Source organism: Rattus rattus, chromosome X (assembly GCF_011064425.1).
Source record: "Rattus rattus isolate New Zealand chromosome X, Rrattus_CSIRO_v1, whole genome shotgun sequence".
NCBI lineage: Eukaryota > Metazoa > Chordata > Mammalia > Rodentia > Muridae > Rattus > Rattus rattus.
In genome coordinates, this window is record NC_046172.1 from 30,193,691 (window position 1) to 30,213,358 (window position 19,668).

At 45.5% G+C, this 19,668-nt stretch overlaps 1 protein-coding gene across 1 annotated transcript in view; it reads right to left on the reverse strand.

Annotated features, from left to right (window-relative positions):
• Positions 1 to 19,668, reverse strand: part of Fgd1 (FYVE, RhoGEF and PH domain containing 1) — a 41,585-nt gene that overhangs the window by 6,596 nt on the left and 15,321 nt on the right. The window contains 12 exon segments of the mRNA XM_032889336.1: positions 2,532 to 2,611; positions 2,724 to 2,816; positions 3,356 to 3,502; positions 3,646 to 3,704; positions 9,086 to 9,224; positions 9,326 to 9,482; positions 11,807 to 11,955; positions 12,641 to 12,730; positions 14,172 to 14,613; positions 14,740 to 14,893; positions 14,896 to 14,916; positions 15,300 to 15,473. Coding sequence (XP_032745227.1) covers positions 2,532 to 2,611; positions 2,724 to 2,816; positions 3,356 to 3,502; positions 3,646 to 3,704; positions 9,086 to 9,224; positions 9,326 to 9,482; positions 11,807 to 11,955; positions 12,641 to 12,730; positions 14,172 to 14,613; positions 14,740 to 14,893; positions 14,896 to 14,916; positions 15,300 to 15,473 — 1,705 coding nt within the window.

A 19,668-nucleotide genomic window follows, 5' to 3' on the forward strand; every position in this document is an offset into this window, starting at 1 on the left:
TAATTACTTCTTTATATTTTTCAACTTTAATTTCTTGGCAGTGAACAAGTGTTGCTCTTACTTTTTAAGAATTATGGTAGAATTTGTGACCATTCATAAGGTATATAAGGATGAAGTTCATATTTGTTAGTCCTACTTACTCAGGAAAATAAGTCAGGAGAACCATTTGAACTGAAGAGTTCCAAGGATGGCCTGGGACCAAACCAAAGCAAAAACATGCCAATGTCTTGTGTATGAAAGAAGAGAAGTTCTGGCAATGGGACCCAGGTCCTTATGGAGGGTAGGCAAGTTCTCTCCTTCTATCCATAGTTATTGGTTCTTAAATCAATGGCTCTAAGTCCTGGTGTTCATCAAATCACCTGAGGAGCTTTGTTGAGAATACTTGAAGGCCAATTAAATTGGAATCTTTGGGGATGGAGCCCAGGCATCAGTACTTTAAAAAGTCCTCAGCTGATTCCACAAATTGCCAAGATAAGAACCAGCTAAGCTATATTTAAGATTATGGGTGCTTATACTGTTTGGGTTTTTTGATTTTGTTTTGTTTTTGTATATTTAAAACTAATCAGTCCCTCTTGTTTTTTTTTTGTTTGTTTTGTTTTTTTTTTTCCTGACAAGGTCTCACAGTCTATCTCAATCTTGCCTTGAATTTCCCAGCAATCTCCCTGCCCCAGCCTTTCAAACAGTGGGATTACAGGCAGAAACCACCACACCAGACAGAAAGTTTTCATTAAAATTTTTTTAAGGGACTAGAGAGCTAGCTCCGCAGTTAAGAGGACTTGGTATTCTTCTAGACGACCCTACCTGATTCAATTCCCTGCACCCACTTCACAACCATTTCCAACTCTGGTTCCAGGGTATCTGACACCATCTTCTGATCTCCTCAGACACCTTGTAAGTACATACTGCCAGACATACATGCAAGCAAGGCACCCATAAACATTTAAAGTTTTTTAATAAATAATTTAAAAAATGACTAGTGGTGTCAGGTGTGATGGTGTGTGCCTTTAATCCCAGTACTCTGGAGGCAAAGGCAAGTAGGTCTCTAATGAGTTTGAGGCTAGCCTATTCTACATTAGCAAGTTCTAGGCCTGCCAGGCTGCATAGTAGAACCCTGCTCGAGGAAAAATGTAATTGGCTGGAGATGGCTCATGTAGAGGACTCAAGTTCAGTTCTCACAATTCATGTCCTGCAGTTGACAACTGCTTATAATTCTAGCTCCAATGGACCTGTTGCTCCTCACAGACTCCAAAGTCACCTGTACTCATATGCACAGACCAGACACATGGCATACACATAATTTTTAAATAATCAAAATAAATCTTTAAAAAAGTGAACACTAGAGATACTAAGCCAAGAGAATTATTTTGAATTCAAGGCCAACCTGAGCAATTTCCAGACAATAAATATGATTACAAAGTCATTTCTCCATGCTATTCTGTTGCGGCTGGGAGAAATCACTGTTTGGAAGCCTCTGTATCAGCACTCTTAGAATATCCCTAACTGGGGGCTGGGTATTTAGCTCAGTGGTGGCGCTTACCTAGAAGCACAAGGCCCTGGTTGGTCCCCAGCTCGAAAAAAAGAACCAAAAAAAAAAAAAAAAAATATCCCTAACTATAGGCAGATGCCATGCCTTTGTGGCTTGTCTCTTCCCTAGATGGTCCTGTTTTCTGTTTTGCCAGGCCTATTGTTCCTTCCTGATTCTTGTACAACTACAGGCCTCAGGGAGGTTCTCTTGGTATCCCAGAACATCAAGGTCCAACCACTAAGCTTGGTTGTTTTGTTTTGTTTTGTTTTCTTGAGGCAGGGTTTCTTTTTGTAGCTTTAGCTATCCTGGAACTCATTCTGCAGACCAGGCTAGCCTCAAACTCAAAAGATTTTCCTGCTTCTGCCTCCCAAGTGCCAGGATTAAAGGTATGTGCCACCACTGCCTGGCCAACTACTAGGTTGCCTTAACTCTTCCCCTTCTGCCTCCATGCACTCCTCATGGTCACCTCTTACTTCCAAGCAGCCTGTAAAAAGGCCACGTGCTGATGTGCACTCACTTTGCAGCTGATCAGGACCTTGTTAGACACTTTTACCTGGACTCTCAGAAAGTAGACAGTGGTTAGGAACCCATGTGCCAAGCTGATGAGACCTAAGCTCCAATTTCAGCTCTAATCCTGCTAGCTGGATCTAGGAAAGGTACCTCAATTTATACAGCTTTAAAATGGACTGATGGTAGCTATATGTGGTGGTGATAGCCATTTGTGAGGCTATTCATGACAGGGTTAAGTAATCCACTCTTCCCTAGGTTCTGGAGTTTGTTCATTCTCCAAAATGCTTTCCTGACCAACATAACACCTTTTCCCACACCATGTACATAAATGTGTCATCTTCAAAATCACCCACACACACATAGCTGAGGAGCAAGGCCATCTCTTTTGGGGTAAAGGTGTTCACTCTTTCTCTGGAAAGATCTCTAGGCCTGGAATGCCTCAGCATATCTGAAGTAAAGAGTGAGTTGGAGGGAAGGCATAGGCAAGGACAGGTACCTGGCCTGGAGTTCGAGAGAGCGCTGTTTTCCTGACACCAAGAAGGTCCGAGGCATGTTGAGGTTGGAGCTCTCCTTTAGCTAAAAGGAGGAGGGAAGAATCATAGTGAGGCCTACAGAGCTCCACTGCACATATGCACACTACACTGGGATCAATGCCCCACCCCACATTTCCAGTTCTCATGGTGCTCACCTCCATGCCATCCACATCAATACGTGCCCGCACGCTAAACTTCTGGCCAAGGAGCCGCAGCCTGGGCACGCAGTAAAGAAGGCGGTCGTTGAACTAGGAGGAAGAAGAAGATTTGAGATACATGTACAGGGGCTTAGTGTAGATGGTTAAGTTTCCTCACCCTCATACTACTACTAAGGGTGTAAGGCAATAAATGGGGGAAAGTTACACCAAATTGTCAGGCAGTGGTAGCACAAGGTTTTGATCCCAGCACTCGGGAGGCAGAGGAAGACATACATCTGAGTTCAAGGTCAGTCTGGTCTACAGAGTGAGTGGAGTTCCAGGATAGCCACCATACAGAGAAACTCTGTCTCATACATACACACATAAAAAGCTAATTCAAATCCAATACAACGGTGATGAGGAAAGAGAAGGAAATGACAAGGAAATGTCATGGGAGTTACTTCCTAGTTGGCCAATTCATATCTAAATTGTAGTTACATAATCTACAAAAATATTTCTAGCTTACAAAGTGAAAATACAATGACTGCCCCAAGGAAAGGACAGCTGGCTAGAGGTCTATTCTTGAATAACTACCAGGTTATCTATGTACCGAGGACATAGCCACCCACAAGCCCACCCCTGGCACTTACTAATATGAGGTATCGATCTTGAGTGGTCCCATTCTTTGCTGACAGCTTAAGGATATGACCTTCTTTTATGAGCTCTTTGGTGGGACTGACAATGTCCTCCTCACCCCCTAGCAGCTCATAGACCTTCAGCAGCTTGTGCATTCGTTCCTGGCAGGAAGTAAAAGATAAAGCTTGGGGTGGGCAACACTTCCCCTTAAATGTCCTCAAGTCAAGCCTGCCTCCACCAGGCCCAGGACAGAGCTACCACAGAGGGATGGCCAAAAAAGGACAGGGCTTGAAGGGCCACTTACCATTTTACGGATGGCAGCATTAGAGTGTTCTGCTGCTGTGGCTATCAGCTCCAAAGACTCTACAGCACAGAAAAGTAAGATCAGGTGGGAGTCCAACGAGAGGAAGCTCTGCAGGACAGCTCTACTCCATGAATATCTCCTTCTGGCTAACTATACTCTCCCCCTCCCGGCAAATGCCAGCCTCAAAAGATGTTCATGACTACATCGTTTCAAATCAGAAACTGCCCACATTAACAACACAGTAGCAGAAATATGGGATAGCTGTCAGCCAATAAAATGTAAGCTTGGTAAAATGATTATGACCATTAACTGGCAGGAAACAAGGTCATGTTGGACACTTGTTTCTGGCGAGTGGGACTATGGATAGTTCTTGGGTTTACTTTTGTTGTTATTGTTTGTTTTGTTTTATTTTTGAGACAGAATCTTTCTATATTCCCCTGGGTGACCTTTAAATCCTGGGCTCAAACCAAATCGAAAGAACAGCAGCAGCAATGACAAAAGACTATAAAGAGAACTGGGGATGCTCAGTTGGAGAGTCCCTCTAACACATGTAAAGCCCTGGGGTCCATCATACTTAGCACCATATAAACTGGGTGTGGTGATGCATGCCCATAACCCCAGCACTCAGGAGGTAGAGATGGTAGGATTAGAAAGTCAAGGTCATCCTCAGGCACACAGCCAGTTTGAGGTCAGCCTATGATATGTAAGACCCTATCTCGAATGCACACACACAAGCACACACAAGAAAATGTAGATGATGATAAAGATAAGGCAGCAGTAGCTGCAGTAGCAAAACAAAGTGGAGTTGGGGGAATGTGGCTTGTGGTAGAGCATTTGCTTTGTATGTTAGAGGAAGGGAAGAAGGGAGGGAAGAAGGGAGAGACACTGTTGTTTGTCTTCCCCGTTCTGACTATAGGCACATGTTCTATGCAAAAATACTCTTGCATTGCAATGGGTTTTTTTTTTATAACACTGTCAAACCTAAAACAAAAATGTTCAACCATAGGAGCGTAGTTACAGAATTTACAGCACAGGCAAATAGTAGAAAATCAATCATTAACAATGATATTTATGTAGGGTTTTTGACAATATGGGAAATGTTCAGAGTGTCTTAGGAAAAAGATACAAGTTCGAATATATAAAATAATCTAAGTTTTGCTAACACATATCTAAAAAATGTATGCTTAAACATTTATCAGGAGGTTTCTTGGTCCCCCACTTTTGTCATCTTTTCGGTTATTTCCATACTTCCTATGGGGACATTGTCATTATGAAAAAAAATGAAACAAGTCTTCATAAATCTCCACATGTTATGTATACCTTCCCTGCCTCTGCCTCTGCCTCTGCCTCTGCCTCTGCCTCTGCCTCCAGTCTGGCTGCAGCTTTAGGGTTCCCACTCTACACAGTTGATTCCCACCTCAGAACTCACGCCTGCACTAGAGAAACACATCCACATGGATGGCAAAGCAAGCCCTGTTTCCTAAGACGAGCACATTCTGGTACCAAAGAGGATCCTGTGGCCACTGCTCCAGCTCAGGTCTCCATATGCCTTTCAGGTGCTGGGCCTTCCTCCAACTCCCTTCAACCCCTGGCAGCCAGAAGGAGCTTTCTTGTGCGCAGCTACTGTTTCCCCTCCGCTTAAATCTGTCAATGTTTCACTATGCCAGCACAGCAAAGACCCAGCTCTTTTGTCTAGCATTGAAAGCCCTTGGTGATTGGCTTCAATTGACCGCTGTGGCTTCCTCCATATGCACCTCCCTAAACAAGCCCTGTCTTGCTTCACTTGGCCAACTGCCATCCAGCCTTCTGGATTTGGCTTACCACGTCTAGCAGCCTTCCCTAAGCTCCAAGGATGAGTTAGGACACTGTCCTTGCTCCTTCTGCCTCACTAGTCACACTGCATGCTCAACACTCACTGCATCTGAGTCCCTCAGTACACAAGAAGTCGCTGAGGAAAGGGCTCACTTCCCACTACCTTTCTCAGGGATCCCCAACGGATGCTTAGTATAAATCAGCCCCTCTAATAAACAGAACCTCAGAAGACTAGTTTATCAGAGTTAAAAGCCAAGACTTGCTGAGTGGTGGTAACATGTCTTTAATCCCAGCACTAAGGAGGCAGAGACAGGCAGATCTCTGTGAGTTCAAGGGCAGCCTGCTCTACAGAGCTAGTTTAGGACAGCCAGGGATAGAGAGAGAAATCCTGTCTTGAAAAAAACATAAGCCAAAGACTCAGGTGGTTATCTACTTAGAAGGTGGCAGCTGCTTTTTCTCCATGGATGCTGCATCTTTCACACCCCAGGAGAGCCCAAAGGGACAAGAAGATTGGCGAGTTGGGGGCACAGAAACTTAGGCCTGTATACATGGTTGGGCTCAGACTAGAAGCTGTGTTTGCTGTCAGGACCTGTCTAGTGATGTACCATGCAGGAAACAAATTAACACTTCTGGGAATCCCAGGCTCTGTTTGGGAGTTTGTTCTGAGGATGTTAGCCTAAAGTTAGAAGCTTTAGTGGGGCTTAGGCTGGGCTTGCCAGTCTGGGGTCTCATTCTAGAGTTCACTCTTGGGCTCTGGAGTTTAGTCTGGGAGCAAAAGGGAGGTGAGTCAGTCAACAGAACCAGAAAGATGATTCAATGGGGCTCAGCTTAAGGATTTTACTTTGAGTCATAAAATATAGGGAGCTCAGCATAGGATCTTGAGCTGGGGTAGCTCAGTGGGCAGATCTTAGCCAGCTCTCGTTCAGGGTAGGAAACCATCCTTCGAAGTTTATTTGTGTGGTTGACAGAGTTCCCTTTTGGAGTCAATATAGGGAATGCGAAGATCTGTTCTAGAGATTCAGATATGGTTGAAGCTAGTACAAAACAGGAAACTGAAGTTAATAAACTCACCTGATAGCTAACTCAGTATGGACCTTACCCAGAACATTTAGTTATCAAAAATAGCTAATGTTTATTGAGTCTTTGTCATGTGCCAGGTACTCTGCTAAATATTTTAACTAGATTATCTCATTTAGCCTCAAAACAATTCTGTAAAATAGACATTATCATTTCCTAGTAAGCTTATAAGAAAACCAAGCTTGAAGTTAGGCAGTCACTACGCCCAACTGGGTTTAGGGTTGTTTTATGTGAAGTCCTGGAGAGTTAACCTGGGGCTTCACATGTGCTAGGAAAGTGCTCTCCTGCTAACATGCCTACCCCTACCTTTTTCCTTATTAATTTGCCCAGGTCGGCCTTGGATTTGACTTTTAGCCCAGGTAGCCAGTCCTCCTGCCGTGGCCTGCAGAGTAGTTAAGATTAATAGGCATGGTACCTGGCCTAGAAGGCAATTTCTTCAGATTTTGGTTTTACGCCTTACATTGGCCCCTCAGTGGAGCTCTCATTTGAGAGAGGAACATGGTACTTAATATGCAGCTGTCTGTTGGCAGAGCTTAGTTACCAAATTTTCTCAAAGTCTAGTTTATTTCAGAGGTCCAGGTTGGGGAACAAAGTGCCCTCACCTGGTTAGGTGAAGGGTTTGGGGAGTATGCACAGAACAGGACACAACTGTCTGCTCCCCGTTCCTGTGATCTGTACACTTTCTCTGCTCCTCCCTACATTTGGGCTACTTCTTCATTTTTTATTTCTGATCCCACCTTCCTGAGCCTTTACTGGGTCCTCCTGTTTTCCTTTTCATTTAGATTCACTCCCTTTGGTAAATGTCACTTGCTCCATGGCGTTGGATACTAAGCTGTGCACCACTGGCACTTAAATTCCTCCCAGGAATTCTAGACTCATCTAAGTATCTAAACTGGCAGCTCCCTTGTGTGCATGTGTAAGTGCCCATGGAGCCCAGAAGAGGGCATCTGTTCCCTCTGGAGCACAACAGGTAGTTGTGAGCTGTCTAAATATGAGTGCTAGCAGCTGAACTTGGGTTCTCTGAAAAAGTATTATGTGCTCTTTTAATCACAGAGTTCTCTCTCTAGCCCCAAGAACCATCATTCTTGACTCTACCAGTCTCAGCATCTGTGGTATCCTGAGGTCTTCAGTGCTACTTCTAAATAGACTATATCTGGAATGGAACTGTTTCTCATCACCACTGCTACTACAAAAGCCCCTGCCCCTTCTCCTTCTCTTACTCTCCAGCCAATCCTAATCATGGCCTTCCTGTGACTATCCACTGCACTCAGAATAAACTAATCACCTCATCTGAGCTTCCAAAGCTTTCTCCTCCAACCTCTTTCTAACTATCATTCTGCCCTCCCTTGTCACCCTCAGGTCATAGAGCCCTCTTTGTTGTCACAGAGATACAACCACCTCTATCAGCTTGCCCATCTCCCCCTGCTTTGGAGCCTCCACATTTACTACTGGAGCAGCCTAGAACATTCCCCTCCCATTAGCCTGTGGCAACTTTCTTGTTATTCAGGTTTTGGTTTAGCCATCTTCCCTGCATAGAAGTCACCGGCTAAAAGTAGATTGTCTAGTCGCCCTTACATCACTCCCCTACGTCTGCAAGTCACACTTAGCACCGACAGATATGTTCCTGTGGATTTGTCACACTTGGTTATTGGCTCTCTCCAACTAAAACACATACTCCCTGAGTCAAAGACCTCATTGATTTTGCTCAGTTCCTGATTCCCCGTGCCTAGAACAATGCACAAACACTGAGTTGTTATGTTAGTGATGAATAAATGAAAATATGAGTTCAAGGAAGAGCAAGTGGGCTAGATTCAAGAGCTTCATCTGAGCCCTGACCTGACACAGATGGGGGAAATATGGAAGGAATCTAAACCAACTACTTTTCTAGAGATTCAGTAAATGAAGAATTACTCTCTGAAGAGGAGGTATCTCAGCCTATAGATCCAAACCTGAGAGGCGTAAAATATAGGAACACGTCTGATCGCACTTGAAATTCTTTGGGGAGGTTCATTCTTGGGAGTAGCCAGTGGGCCTGGAGTAGAGCTCTAAATGAACTCTGGAGGGTGAAAATCTAGAAGTCTGACTATATGGGGCTTTTACTTGGGAGCTCATCCATAGAGAATTAATAAAATGGGCTTGGCCTGAAGCATTCAAGCTAGGCTCTGAGCCTGGAGGCTCAGGCTCCAGAGGGTTAGGCTTCCTTTCATTCTCAGCTTCATTGAGAGATGAATCTTGGGTTCAGCCTAAGAAAAGCATGGTCTCCTAAAGATGATAAGACTAAGCATACCCCTTAGACCGTACAGTTCCAGTCACAAGTTCCTAACTGGGCTCTTTCTGGGTAAGGAAGGCAGAGTAATGAACCTGGAGATTCATCCTAAAGTCTCACCACAGAGCCTCAATATAGGCCCTTCAGTTTAGATCCCATTTGGAGATGTGAATCATTCAACATTGGCGGACCAACCCTGTGAATGAAATCTAGAGTCCTGACTCAGAAGTCTGGTTAGACCTACCCGTGTGGGGAAGTAGGGAGGGCCTAGGGGCACAGACTCACTCTGGGCATCCTTGCTGTCCGGGGAGCCATGAGGCAGCTTTAACAGATAGTCCTTGAGAAGAAGCTCATAGCGGGGGATACGCTGCACGGGCTCCAGCATGTGGTGCTGCAAGGTCAGGTTGCCACAGGCTTCCTCCTTCTGTGATGGAAGCAGAAAAGCTCAGGTCTAGCTAAAGGCCTCCCCCAGGTCCTTGTAGACCTTTCCTCCCGTAGCATGTTTTATCCAGTTTCAATTCTTACCTGTACTTCATGGATGATGACTTTAAACTGGGTAGAACGCTCTGTCCATGTGTTGACCAGCTCTACAGCCCGGTCGAAGTTTTTCACATACTCGCCATACATCTTGAGGAAGGGTGCCAACTTCTGAAGGATGTCACCAATGCGTGGGTAGCGGTCCCTAGAGTAGAAGCAGGGGCTGACTTGGTCTCCAGCCTCAGGAAGAAAGCCATTTTTCAACTGGCTTCCTTTTTAGGAAATGCTGCTTATAGTACAGGCCAATTAGGCTCAGGGACTCAGTTTGAGCTGAGGCTGTAGACTAACTCTGTCCTGCTTCAGTCCCAAAAGCTATCATCCTGGACCACCCACTCTTGCCATATTGTAAGGGCCATTCATACACTAATTATTGCTTATTGCCCAGTCTTATGCTGGGTAGTGCCAGAGACACAGTGCTGAGCCATACTCAAGTCAATACCCGAGAGCTTTACCTTCTTGTAAGGTAGGAAAAGTAACCAAGTCTTGCTGAACTCTCTGGTTACAGTGTGATGTGAGAGACAAAGCAGACTTAAGGCCACAGGATGGTAAAGGAGATATAGGAACTAGGCTTTATGCTAGCCCGCTGTAGTCACAGTTTTCTAGAAGAAGCATAGTTTAGCCTGTGAGTGTAGGGAACATGGAGGCAATTTTAAGCAGGTAATGCCATGGCCTGGTTGTTGTTTGGGTAGACTATTCAAACAGGTGGTGTAGATGCTCTAGGTTATATTAGAAGAGGAGAATCTGAAGGCCAGAGTCAGCTCCTAAGCCCTGCCCTCCTACCTCGGGCATTTGCTTCTCCTCAAATCACTCTTCTTTATTCCTAGGCTACCCTTAATCCATTTGTCTGCATCCCAGTCTTCCATTCTCACCTCTACCACATCTATTGTGCATGCCTTTAAGCACTTAGGAGACAGAGGCAGGTGGATCTTTGTGAGATCTAGGCCAGCCTGGTCTATAGAATGACACTCTGTCTCAAAACAAAACAACTCATAAGCTTATAAGCTTCAAATTCTTATATGCTAGAAACCGTTTTAAGCTCTGAACATGTACTAACACATTTAATTATTAGAATAATCTACAAGGTAGGCCCTTATTATTGTCCTCATTTTAAAGACAAGGAAGATTTGAGTATATAGCTTAGGGGTAATGCATTTACCTAGCTTGTGCAAGGCCTTAGGCTTAATCCAAACATGGCAACAAACAAACAAAACTATACACATGAATAAATAAAGCCAAGGTACATACAGCAAGGTAAGACATTTCCTTAAATTTAGATAAGTAGCAGAGGCAGAATTTGAACCTAACCATTTTAGCTCTTTTGTTTGTTTGTTTGAGGCAGGATTTCTCTGTGTAGCCCTGGCTGTCCTAGAACTCACTCTACAGACCAGGCTGGCCTTGAACTCCGAGATCTACCTGCCTCTGCCTCCCAAGTGCTAGAACTAGAGGCACGTGTCATCACATCTGGCTCATTTTAGCTTTTTTTTTTTTCAATTCTTTTTTTTTTGGAGCTGGGGAAGTGCTAGGCAAGTGCTCTACCACTGAGCTAAATCCCCAACCCCTCATTTTAGCTCTTAAACTTATTCTTTTTAATTATCTTGGGGGGAACATTTTTTCAACACAGAGTCTCTCTATGTAGCTCTGGCTGTCCTGGAACTTACTCTGTAGACCAGGCTGGCCTCAAACTCAGAGATCCTCTTGTCTCTGCTTCTCAAGTAGTGGGATTAAAGGCCTGAGCCACCACCACCCAGCTTTTTTTAAGACAGTCTCACTATGTGTAGGTCTAGGCTGGTCTCAAATTCATTGGTCTGCCAGAGTTCCAAGTGATAGGATTATAGGCATACAACAGCTAAATCTCAACACTTTTTTGTTTTAAGTTTGATGATAATGGTGGTGGGGTGGGGCAGCGGGGGTGAGGTGAGAGGAGGGTGGTAAGAAGCACACAGCCATGTGGATGTTAAAGGACAACTTTGTAGAGCCATTTCTTTTTTTTTCCTTTTTTTTTTTTCTGGGGGCTGGGGACCAAACCCAGGGCTAAACCCTCGGAGCTAAATCCCCAACCCCTGTAGAGCCATTTCTTTTCTTCCATTGTTAATGGGTTCCAGGGCTTGAACTCGGGTTGCCAGCAGCAAGCATGTCTACCAACTGAGCCATCTCTTGAGCTTTCTTACGCTCTCAAGGGTTCTGGTACTCTGCTATAGCGTTTTAGGCCCTCATTTGTGTTCCACAATAAATTGAGAGGGCCAAGAAGGCAGAGGTTGGGTGGCTTTGTTTCTTGGGTTTTTTGTTTGGTTTTGTTATTCAGAAGAGAAGAGGTAGGTAAGAATCAACTTATTTTTATGATGCTGGGGATGTCTGTCACTGAGCTACATCTCCAACATCTCCAGCCCAGGAATGAAATTCTCTGAGTGCATCTGGGCTTAGCATGTTAACTGATGCCGGAAGGAGCAGACTGGCTCTGAGGCCCCTCACCATTCCTCCATGCGCTTCTCCAGCTCAGGCAGCAGGAACTGCTGATGGAAGCAGTAGATGGAGCAGATGTTAGAGAAGATGCCATGGACAACATCTGCAGGGAAGGAACTGCGGTTCCGAGCTTCTTCCAGCAGCCGGGCACAGAATACCTAGTGGAGCAAGGGACAAGTGCTCAGCCCAAGTGAAACCAGAGCTTAGATGGGGGAAAGGGCAGCTTGCAGGTAAGGGTGGTTATCTGTGGGCTGCTCTGTGGACCTGTGAGATTCTAACTGGTCTTGAGACCATGGAGAGTGAGAATTGAGAGAATTGTCAGTCACCAAGATTAGGACCTGGAGTTAGGAACTGGGATGATGCTAAGTTAGGACCTGGAGCAAGGTCAGAAGCAGATTTGGGTTCAGAGAGAAGACTGGAATTAGATCCCTTTACTGTAACAAATATTTATGCGTGTGTCTAGTGTATAAAGCACTGTTTTAGAGGCTAGGATGGAGCAATGACAAGACAAATAAAGATCCCTACCCTCAGGGATTCTAATGGATGCGGAGTGAAGAGTCAAGGTTAGAAGAGGTCCATGAAGAAAGGTACAGTCAAGATGAGGGGGAGGAGTCAGAAGTGTCAAGAGTCACAATCTCACGGCTGTTTCATGTCTGTTTAAGAGTTAGGTGTGAGGATCGAACTTGTGAACATTATCACAACTGGCTTCAAGGTCAGCCAGAGAGACCTTACCACTTCTGGATTCTGGTCCTAATGGTGGAGTTAGGCTTAGGACCTATCATGTCCTCTATGGAACCTACCTACCATATCTTAGGGTCCTGGGACCCCAGAGGGGCCATTCACCTGATCCAGGAGATGAAGCCTGGAAACATAGGCCTTCTCAGTTTGCAGGAGTTCATTGGCAATATGGAATACCTTCTGCTGCACGGTCAGCTGCAAAGAAGAAGTGACCCTTGATCGTCATCTCCACCTTAACCCCAGCTCCTTTGATCCATTTTCTTCTCTCCCTCCCCACTTCACTCATTTATCAGGTGTTACTATTTCTCAGCATGCCCTCAAACACACCGAAGTGATCCTCCTCCATCAGTTTCCCCAGTGGCTGGACTACAGGCAATGTTACCATGCCTGGCTCCCCTAAGTGCACATAAGGCTCTAACCTTAGTTCCACCCTGAGATTACTCTGATCTGATTCATAAAGCTTCCTGTAGCTGGATCCCTTATAAAGTTTGTCCCCTCAGTTCTGAAGATAAGAACTCCTTCACACAGACAGTCATATACCCATTGGTCTGCTTTCTCTACTCATTGAGTGTGGTTTGGTGGCTAAACATGAGGACCAGGAAGTCCAACTTCATGGATTCAAATCCTAGTCTACCAATCATGTATTAGCACGTACAAGTTGCCTAATTATTTCTGATTTTAAAAGTCCCCATTATAAAGACAAATAATAGGGTCCATGTCCATTTGTGATGGAGACAATTTCATATATTTTACTTTCATTTATAAATTTAACTTTTGCAATGTTGGGGATTAAACTTGGGGCCTCATGCATGCTAGGCGAATGCTCTACATTTGCCTACACTCCCAACCCTAAAAGACTTCCTATAAATAAAAACAGAACAGACTGCAGATTACAGTCTCTAAATATCATATTTAGTCACTCATTCAGCTTGCTGTCAGCAAAGGCTTGCTGAGTACGTGGGGTGTGAGAAAGGCACAGAAGTATAAAAATGTCTAAGATTATGCCTGCCGCTCACTTTCTTGTTTGCAGGCTACATACTTGCTGAGTGTCATCTCGGTACTCCCTAGCCCCAGGCCCCACAGCCGTGCTTAGTTCTGGCAAGGCAGGTATTCTGGCTGAGACCTTACGTGAGTGCAAGGATTCCTTCTGTAGAAACATTAGGTAGACAAAGCATGGAAAGAGTCCCCAACCACCAAGAGCTTCAGGCCCCATGGGGGCTCTGGCTCTGTGCCTCTTCTCTAGTTGCTGAGAAGTCTCTCTGGTATGGGAGAGTTTCTGTCACACAAACAAGGAAACTGAGACTTATAGTGAGGAGTAGGATGGGAAGAGACATCCTCAGTGTCACACAGCTACTGGGTCATGAAAAGACTGAGGTCCATTAGTGGTTCTCTGAAGAAAGTTGAGCCACTTTCCTAATGGGCATTTAGAATGAGGCATGGCCATTTTAGTGTTCACAGTCATTTGGGAGAGGAGCAGGGGTTTGCTACCTGTGCTCCATACTAGGTGCTAAGTAGACTAAGTAGAAGCAATGGCCTGTTTTGAGAAACACCAACCTAGGGAAAGAATCAAGTACAAAAGCCAAGCTCCTGCTTTCTCTGCATGGCCCTGAATCTTGGGTAATACGTAGGTCAGTACCTCCACAGACTCCTGTCTCTCCATCGGGGGCACTGGAATTTCTCTTTCCTTTTCCTCCTCTTCTTCCTCCTCCTCTTCCTCTTCCAGGTCACTGTCAACCTCCTGGGAGCCAGGCCGGTGGGGGTCGGCCAAAGCCACTGGCATACTAGCCAGGGCAGGGGGCCCAGGACAGAGGCTGTGGCTGGGGGGCCCGTCATCACTGACGAAGCAGGTCTCTTCACTGTTGGATGGCGAGCTGATGCTGTCAATGCCGCTGTCCCGGTTAGGCACCTTCTCACCATCCCGGGGCCCAGGAGCCAGCAGGAACAGGCAGCGAGAAGCCTCACCCTCAGGGAGCTGGGACCCTGTTGGCTGCGGGGGTGGCTGTGGCAACATGGCTGGCTCTGGGGGAACTGGGCAGGGGCCAGGGGCTGGCCTATCCGAAGCGACAATCACAGGCTCTCTGAGGTGGGTGATGGACACACATGGAGGCAGGGTATGAGCTTGACCAAGAGGCCTCTCCTACAACTATCCCTTCCTGTCCCAGCTCCACCCTTCACTCATAGAGTCCTAAAGGGACGAGACTCACCTTTCAAACTTCTCGATCAATGATGATACTGCTGCAGAACTAGTGCTGGCCTCAGCTCTGGGGGCAAGACCCTTGGCCACTCTAGGGTCTGCAGGCAGAGGGCGTGATGGTGGCGGAGGAATGGGCTCAGGAGGAGGAAGCACCCGGGGCATCTCAGGTAGCTGGGCTTTGGGGGGACTGGAGTGATGGATAGAGAAGAGAGGAGAGACATCACAGAATTGCATTTCAAGGTGGTTATGACCAGGCTATAGCTAATTTCACAATTCCATAGGCCTGACTAACCTTAACACCACAGCAGCCACCCTATCTCAACCCCCGGAGTTCCTGAGTGCTGGCAGTAGAGGCATGCACTGCCATGCTTTTTTTTTTTTTTTTTTTTGGCTTGAGGTAGGCACAGAGCAGGACTGACATGAAATCCCAGTAGAATCTATTAGCCACAGGCAACACCTTTCTGCCCATTAGATAGGTATCACTCGCTGCCCCTTGAGATAAGGGCACTTCCCTGTTCTTCTGCCATGCACTTTCTGGTCCATTTCTCTGCTCATAAGGGAAGCACTTACCCTGTGGCTTTGGGCCTGGTGCCCGCTTTAGTGGTGAAGGACGTGGGCCAGGGATTTCAGTGGGAGGGCCTGGATCTGAGCGAAGCCGTTGGGGACCTTCTGGATGAGGCTCAAGGCTCTGGCCAGGGTCAAGGGACAAACTTTTAACCAGGATCCGGTTTCCCTGGTGCAGTCCTGTAGAGAGGGAGACTGGACGTGAAATGACTGACTGATTTTACCCCAAGGGAGAATAGGAAGTAGCATATCTTAGCAGGTATCTAGAGCTAGGCTCTGCTGAGTCCTATGCTAGCCACATGGCTTTGCCAGGAAGCCTTTCTCCTAGGCCTTATACAGAGAACCCGCCCCACCAAGGTAGAGACTGGCTATTTTCATCAAGAAGTCATAATTCTCTGTGATTAGCATATTGATTCCATACCTGTCAGTAGATAATTAAGGACTTAAAGCAAACTCTGGAATTTAACTAGGTTAAGGATAGGCATGAATACCCTAAAGTTCATAGTACAGCTGTTGTTTATACAACCATTCTTCATTCTATTAATTGTCCTATTTTTGTTTGTTTTTGAGACAAGATCTCGCTGGCTAGACTCAAATTCATAATAGTTTTGCTTTAGCCTCTCCAATGCCAGGATTATAAGCATAAACTACCCTTTCTGTCATCTTTATCCATCCCATTTCATTTTTTTAAGATTTATTTATTTGTTTTATGTAAGTACACCCTATTTACACTGTATGTAAGTACACTGTTGCTGTCCTCAGACACACCAGAAGAGGGCATCAGATCCTATTACAGATGGTTATGAGTCACTATGATGTAGTTGCTGGGAATTGAACTCAGGACCTCTGGAAGAGCAGTCAGTGCTCTTACTTAACCACTGAGCCATCTCTCCAGCCCCTATGCCGTTTCTTTTCTTTTTTTTTTTTATATATATATATATATTTTTGGTTCTTTTTTTCGGAGCTGGGGACCAAACCCAGGGCCTTGCGCTTCCTAGGCAAGCTCTACCACTGAGCTAAATCCCCAACCCCCCTATGCCGTTTCTTAAATACCTAAGAGTATCTGAACATTCTTGGCTACAATTTTATACAGCTCAGTGTCTTTAAGACGATGAAACTGGGAACTAGAGAGTTAGCTGGTGATGTGGCACTTGTTTAGCATTTGCAAGGCCTACATTCCAGTCCCGCTATATGTACACATGCACACACCGGCGAAACTATATTTTATAAGCAAACATTTTTCTTTTTAAAATCCCAGTGCCTTACCAATTTGTTTGCCTTCTTCTATTTCAACATCCCCACCCCCACCAGCAGTATCCAGAATGCAGGTAAAAGAACAGCTTTAAATAAGCAAGTAGCAAATTCAGAAAAAGGGAATGCTTTTTGAATGTTCTCTTTCCTTACCATAAGACCCCTAAGCTCACTTGATTGGGGCCCTAGAGGATATGACGGTTACACTTACAAAGAAAGATTTAAGCTGGGGAAGCAATGATTGACCACCCCCAAAATCAACATGTCCCAAGTGAAAGAGCACAGGATTTATGTGGCTGGGTAGGGGAAGTCAGGTAGGGCCAGAGAAAGTCTTGCATGCCAAAATGAAGAGCTGCTCAACTTTTCTGTGGTAAAGGAGGTTATGAAAAGCACTGTGTAGGGAGAGATGCATGTAATAAGGGGTGAGGACAAGGGGTGAGCACTAATCATGAACTCCATGAGCACTAATCATGAACTCCATGAGCACCAGACACAGTAGCACATGCCTGAGCCCAGCACTTGGGAAGCTGAAGCAGGATAGTGAGTTCAAGGCCAGCCTGGACTACATACTAAAAACCCAATTGAACACAAATAAACAAATAAGAGGTCCCACAGCTACAACTAGCACACAGTGTGTTACACTGTGCCACAGCCACATGGCATCTCTTCTCAAGGCTTTTACTTTAGGTCACACTCTCATAAGTGGACAGTCACAAATGGGTCCCCTAAGTCACAAAAGCACATGGAATTGATAGTGCTTCACACAACTGCCAGGTCACACAAATTCAAACATCCAAGCACATCTTCCTCCTCCTGAAAGCCTGGGCACAAACAAGTTCACAGACCAGCAGCTACAATTCAATTACGGCGTTGAAATAATCTATAAATAAGGTCAAGCACCAAAGGCATGGGCCAATGGTGGCCCATGCCTTTAATTGGAAGGCAGAGGCAGGCAGATCTCTGTGAGTCTGAGGCCAGCCTGGTCTACAGAGTGAGTTCCAGGTCAGCCAGAGTTGTTACAAAGAGAAACCCTGTCTCAAAAAAAAAAAAAAAAATGAATGAATGAATGAAAAAGAAAAGAAAAAGAAAAAGATAAGGTGAAGCACAATGAAGACATAAAACAACACAAATGGCAGTTCTATCAAGTTACACAAAATCACTTAACCACATACCACCATATAATTTTATATACCACGATATATTACTTAAGCACACAAAGTTACAAAGGTATCTTTCCATTTACATTACAGAATCACGAACTTTCATATATATCATTAACATGCCTTTAAATGCCTACAAGTTACAAATAAAGATCACAGCCACATAGGATTATACCAGGTTATGAAAACAAAACACATACAACAGCATAAAGTCATAAGCTACTACATACCCAAAACATGGATCCCAATCAGACACATTTCTTAATTTATTATGTCAACAAACATGCCCATGGTATCTGAGGGTCTTAGCTCAAGGATACAGACAAATGCAGATACAAAACACAGGACACGTCTCTTCCTGCTCTAAACAATGTTGTCATATGCTGTCTTTACATATAGAGACATCCACACCCCTGCTCACTAGATGACACAAGGAGAAAGACTTGCAGGAGACTTGGGCTCTCCTAGTATTAGAGGGAACCCAAGGGTTCTATAGCAGCTTCCCTGAACTCCTGACCTTATTCTGGATACAGACCCTCCCAGCCTGAGGAAACATGTGCTCTAGATCCTGGTCCCAGTGGGTTTCTTCCACCTTGTACCTGTCTTTGGATGAAGTTTCCTCCCGTGGTTCCTACCCAGCAGGCAGAGCCCAGCCTGCACAGCAAGAGTATTCTTCTCCTCACCTCTGGCCTAGTAGAGCTACTTATCCTGCCCAGCTCAGCACATCTTGGCTGGCTCTGCCCTGTCCTCTCTCTGGGCCCAGGATTGAAGAGGATGAATCACCTAGAGGGTGGTACAGGTGCAGACATGGTTGCAAGGACACATGGCCAGAGAAAGTAATAATGATGGCTAAACAAAGCCAAACACACGGCCATGCACCCTGCATAGACATACTCAGGTACCATGGTCCCAGGGGCTCTCTATCTGCTTTCCAGCCCTTAACACCTCAAAGCAGATGAGCTGTCCTGAGCAAGTCCTCACCACCAGGCCAGCAGCTAGGCATCAGGGCTCTTGGGGGATGGGGGAGGTGGGATGGGCGGGGGGGGGGGGCTTCTGCCCTTCTATCCCTCTGCTTCTCAGACTGGTGTGGCCTACCATTCTCCATGGCTCTGCCCTGGCCCATTCCCTCTTCTCCTTACCCACCTAACCCTCCCATGGGAGCTACATAGGCTACCTCTCCATTCTCTGTCTCCTTGTAAGCCGCCCTGTAAAACAGGCTAGCTGAGTGAAGTTGAGACTCAGAGATACCCTGGAGTCCCAGATGAGGTGGGCAGGAATTCTCTGTCCATTTTCTTGTGAAGAGATGAAGACAAAGAAAGACTTGGTGAGTAGCCAACAGTCACACAAGGAAATAGCTGACTCTCAGGTAGACTAAACCTAACCCTGCTTTCCAAAGGAAAGCCACAAGGGACAGGAGAGGACCCTAGTGTCATAGAAAAACTGTAACTAGTAAAAAGGATACCCCCCAACCCTGCCCATAGGATAGCAGGGGTTCAGTTCAGGAGTCTGAAGATGGCCAAGATGGGGTCCCACTGAGGGGAAGAAGATCCGAGACTCCAGTCTTATACTTCTGTGGACCCCTCTTTTCCCAATGTCTCCTGTTTTCTTCAGTGACTCCCTTTGCTCCAGGGCTTGCTCTTTCTTGGTGGAATCTTCTAATAGACAGATCACACAGCCTACCAGCATAGGAACTTTCCATAACTCCCTTCTACCCATGGGAAATTATAAACATCTTAACTAGATCTCAGTGGCCCACTGAACTTTTGGGTTTCCCTCAGTTGAGTTTAGTAAGTGAACTATATTTTGCAGCTGCTAGACTCTGTGCAGAGACAGAAAAATCTCATTCCTGCCCTCAAGGGAGCTACTAAAGTAGGACCCACTTCCTCCTTTCTAAAAACCACATACTTCCTATTTCCCCATCCATCCCACCCACCTAGATCCTAAATTGGTTTGTTCCAGACTAT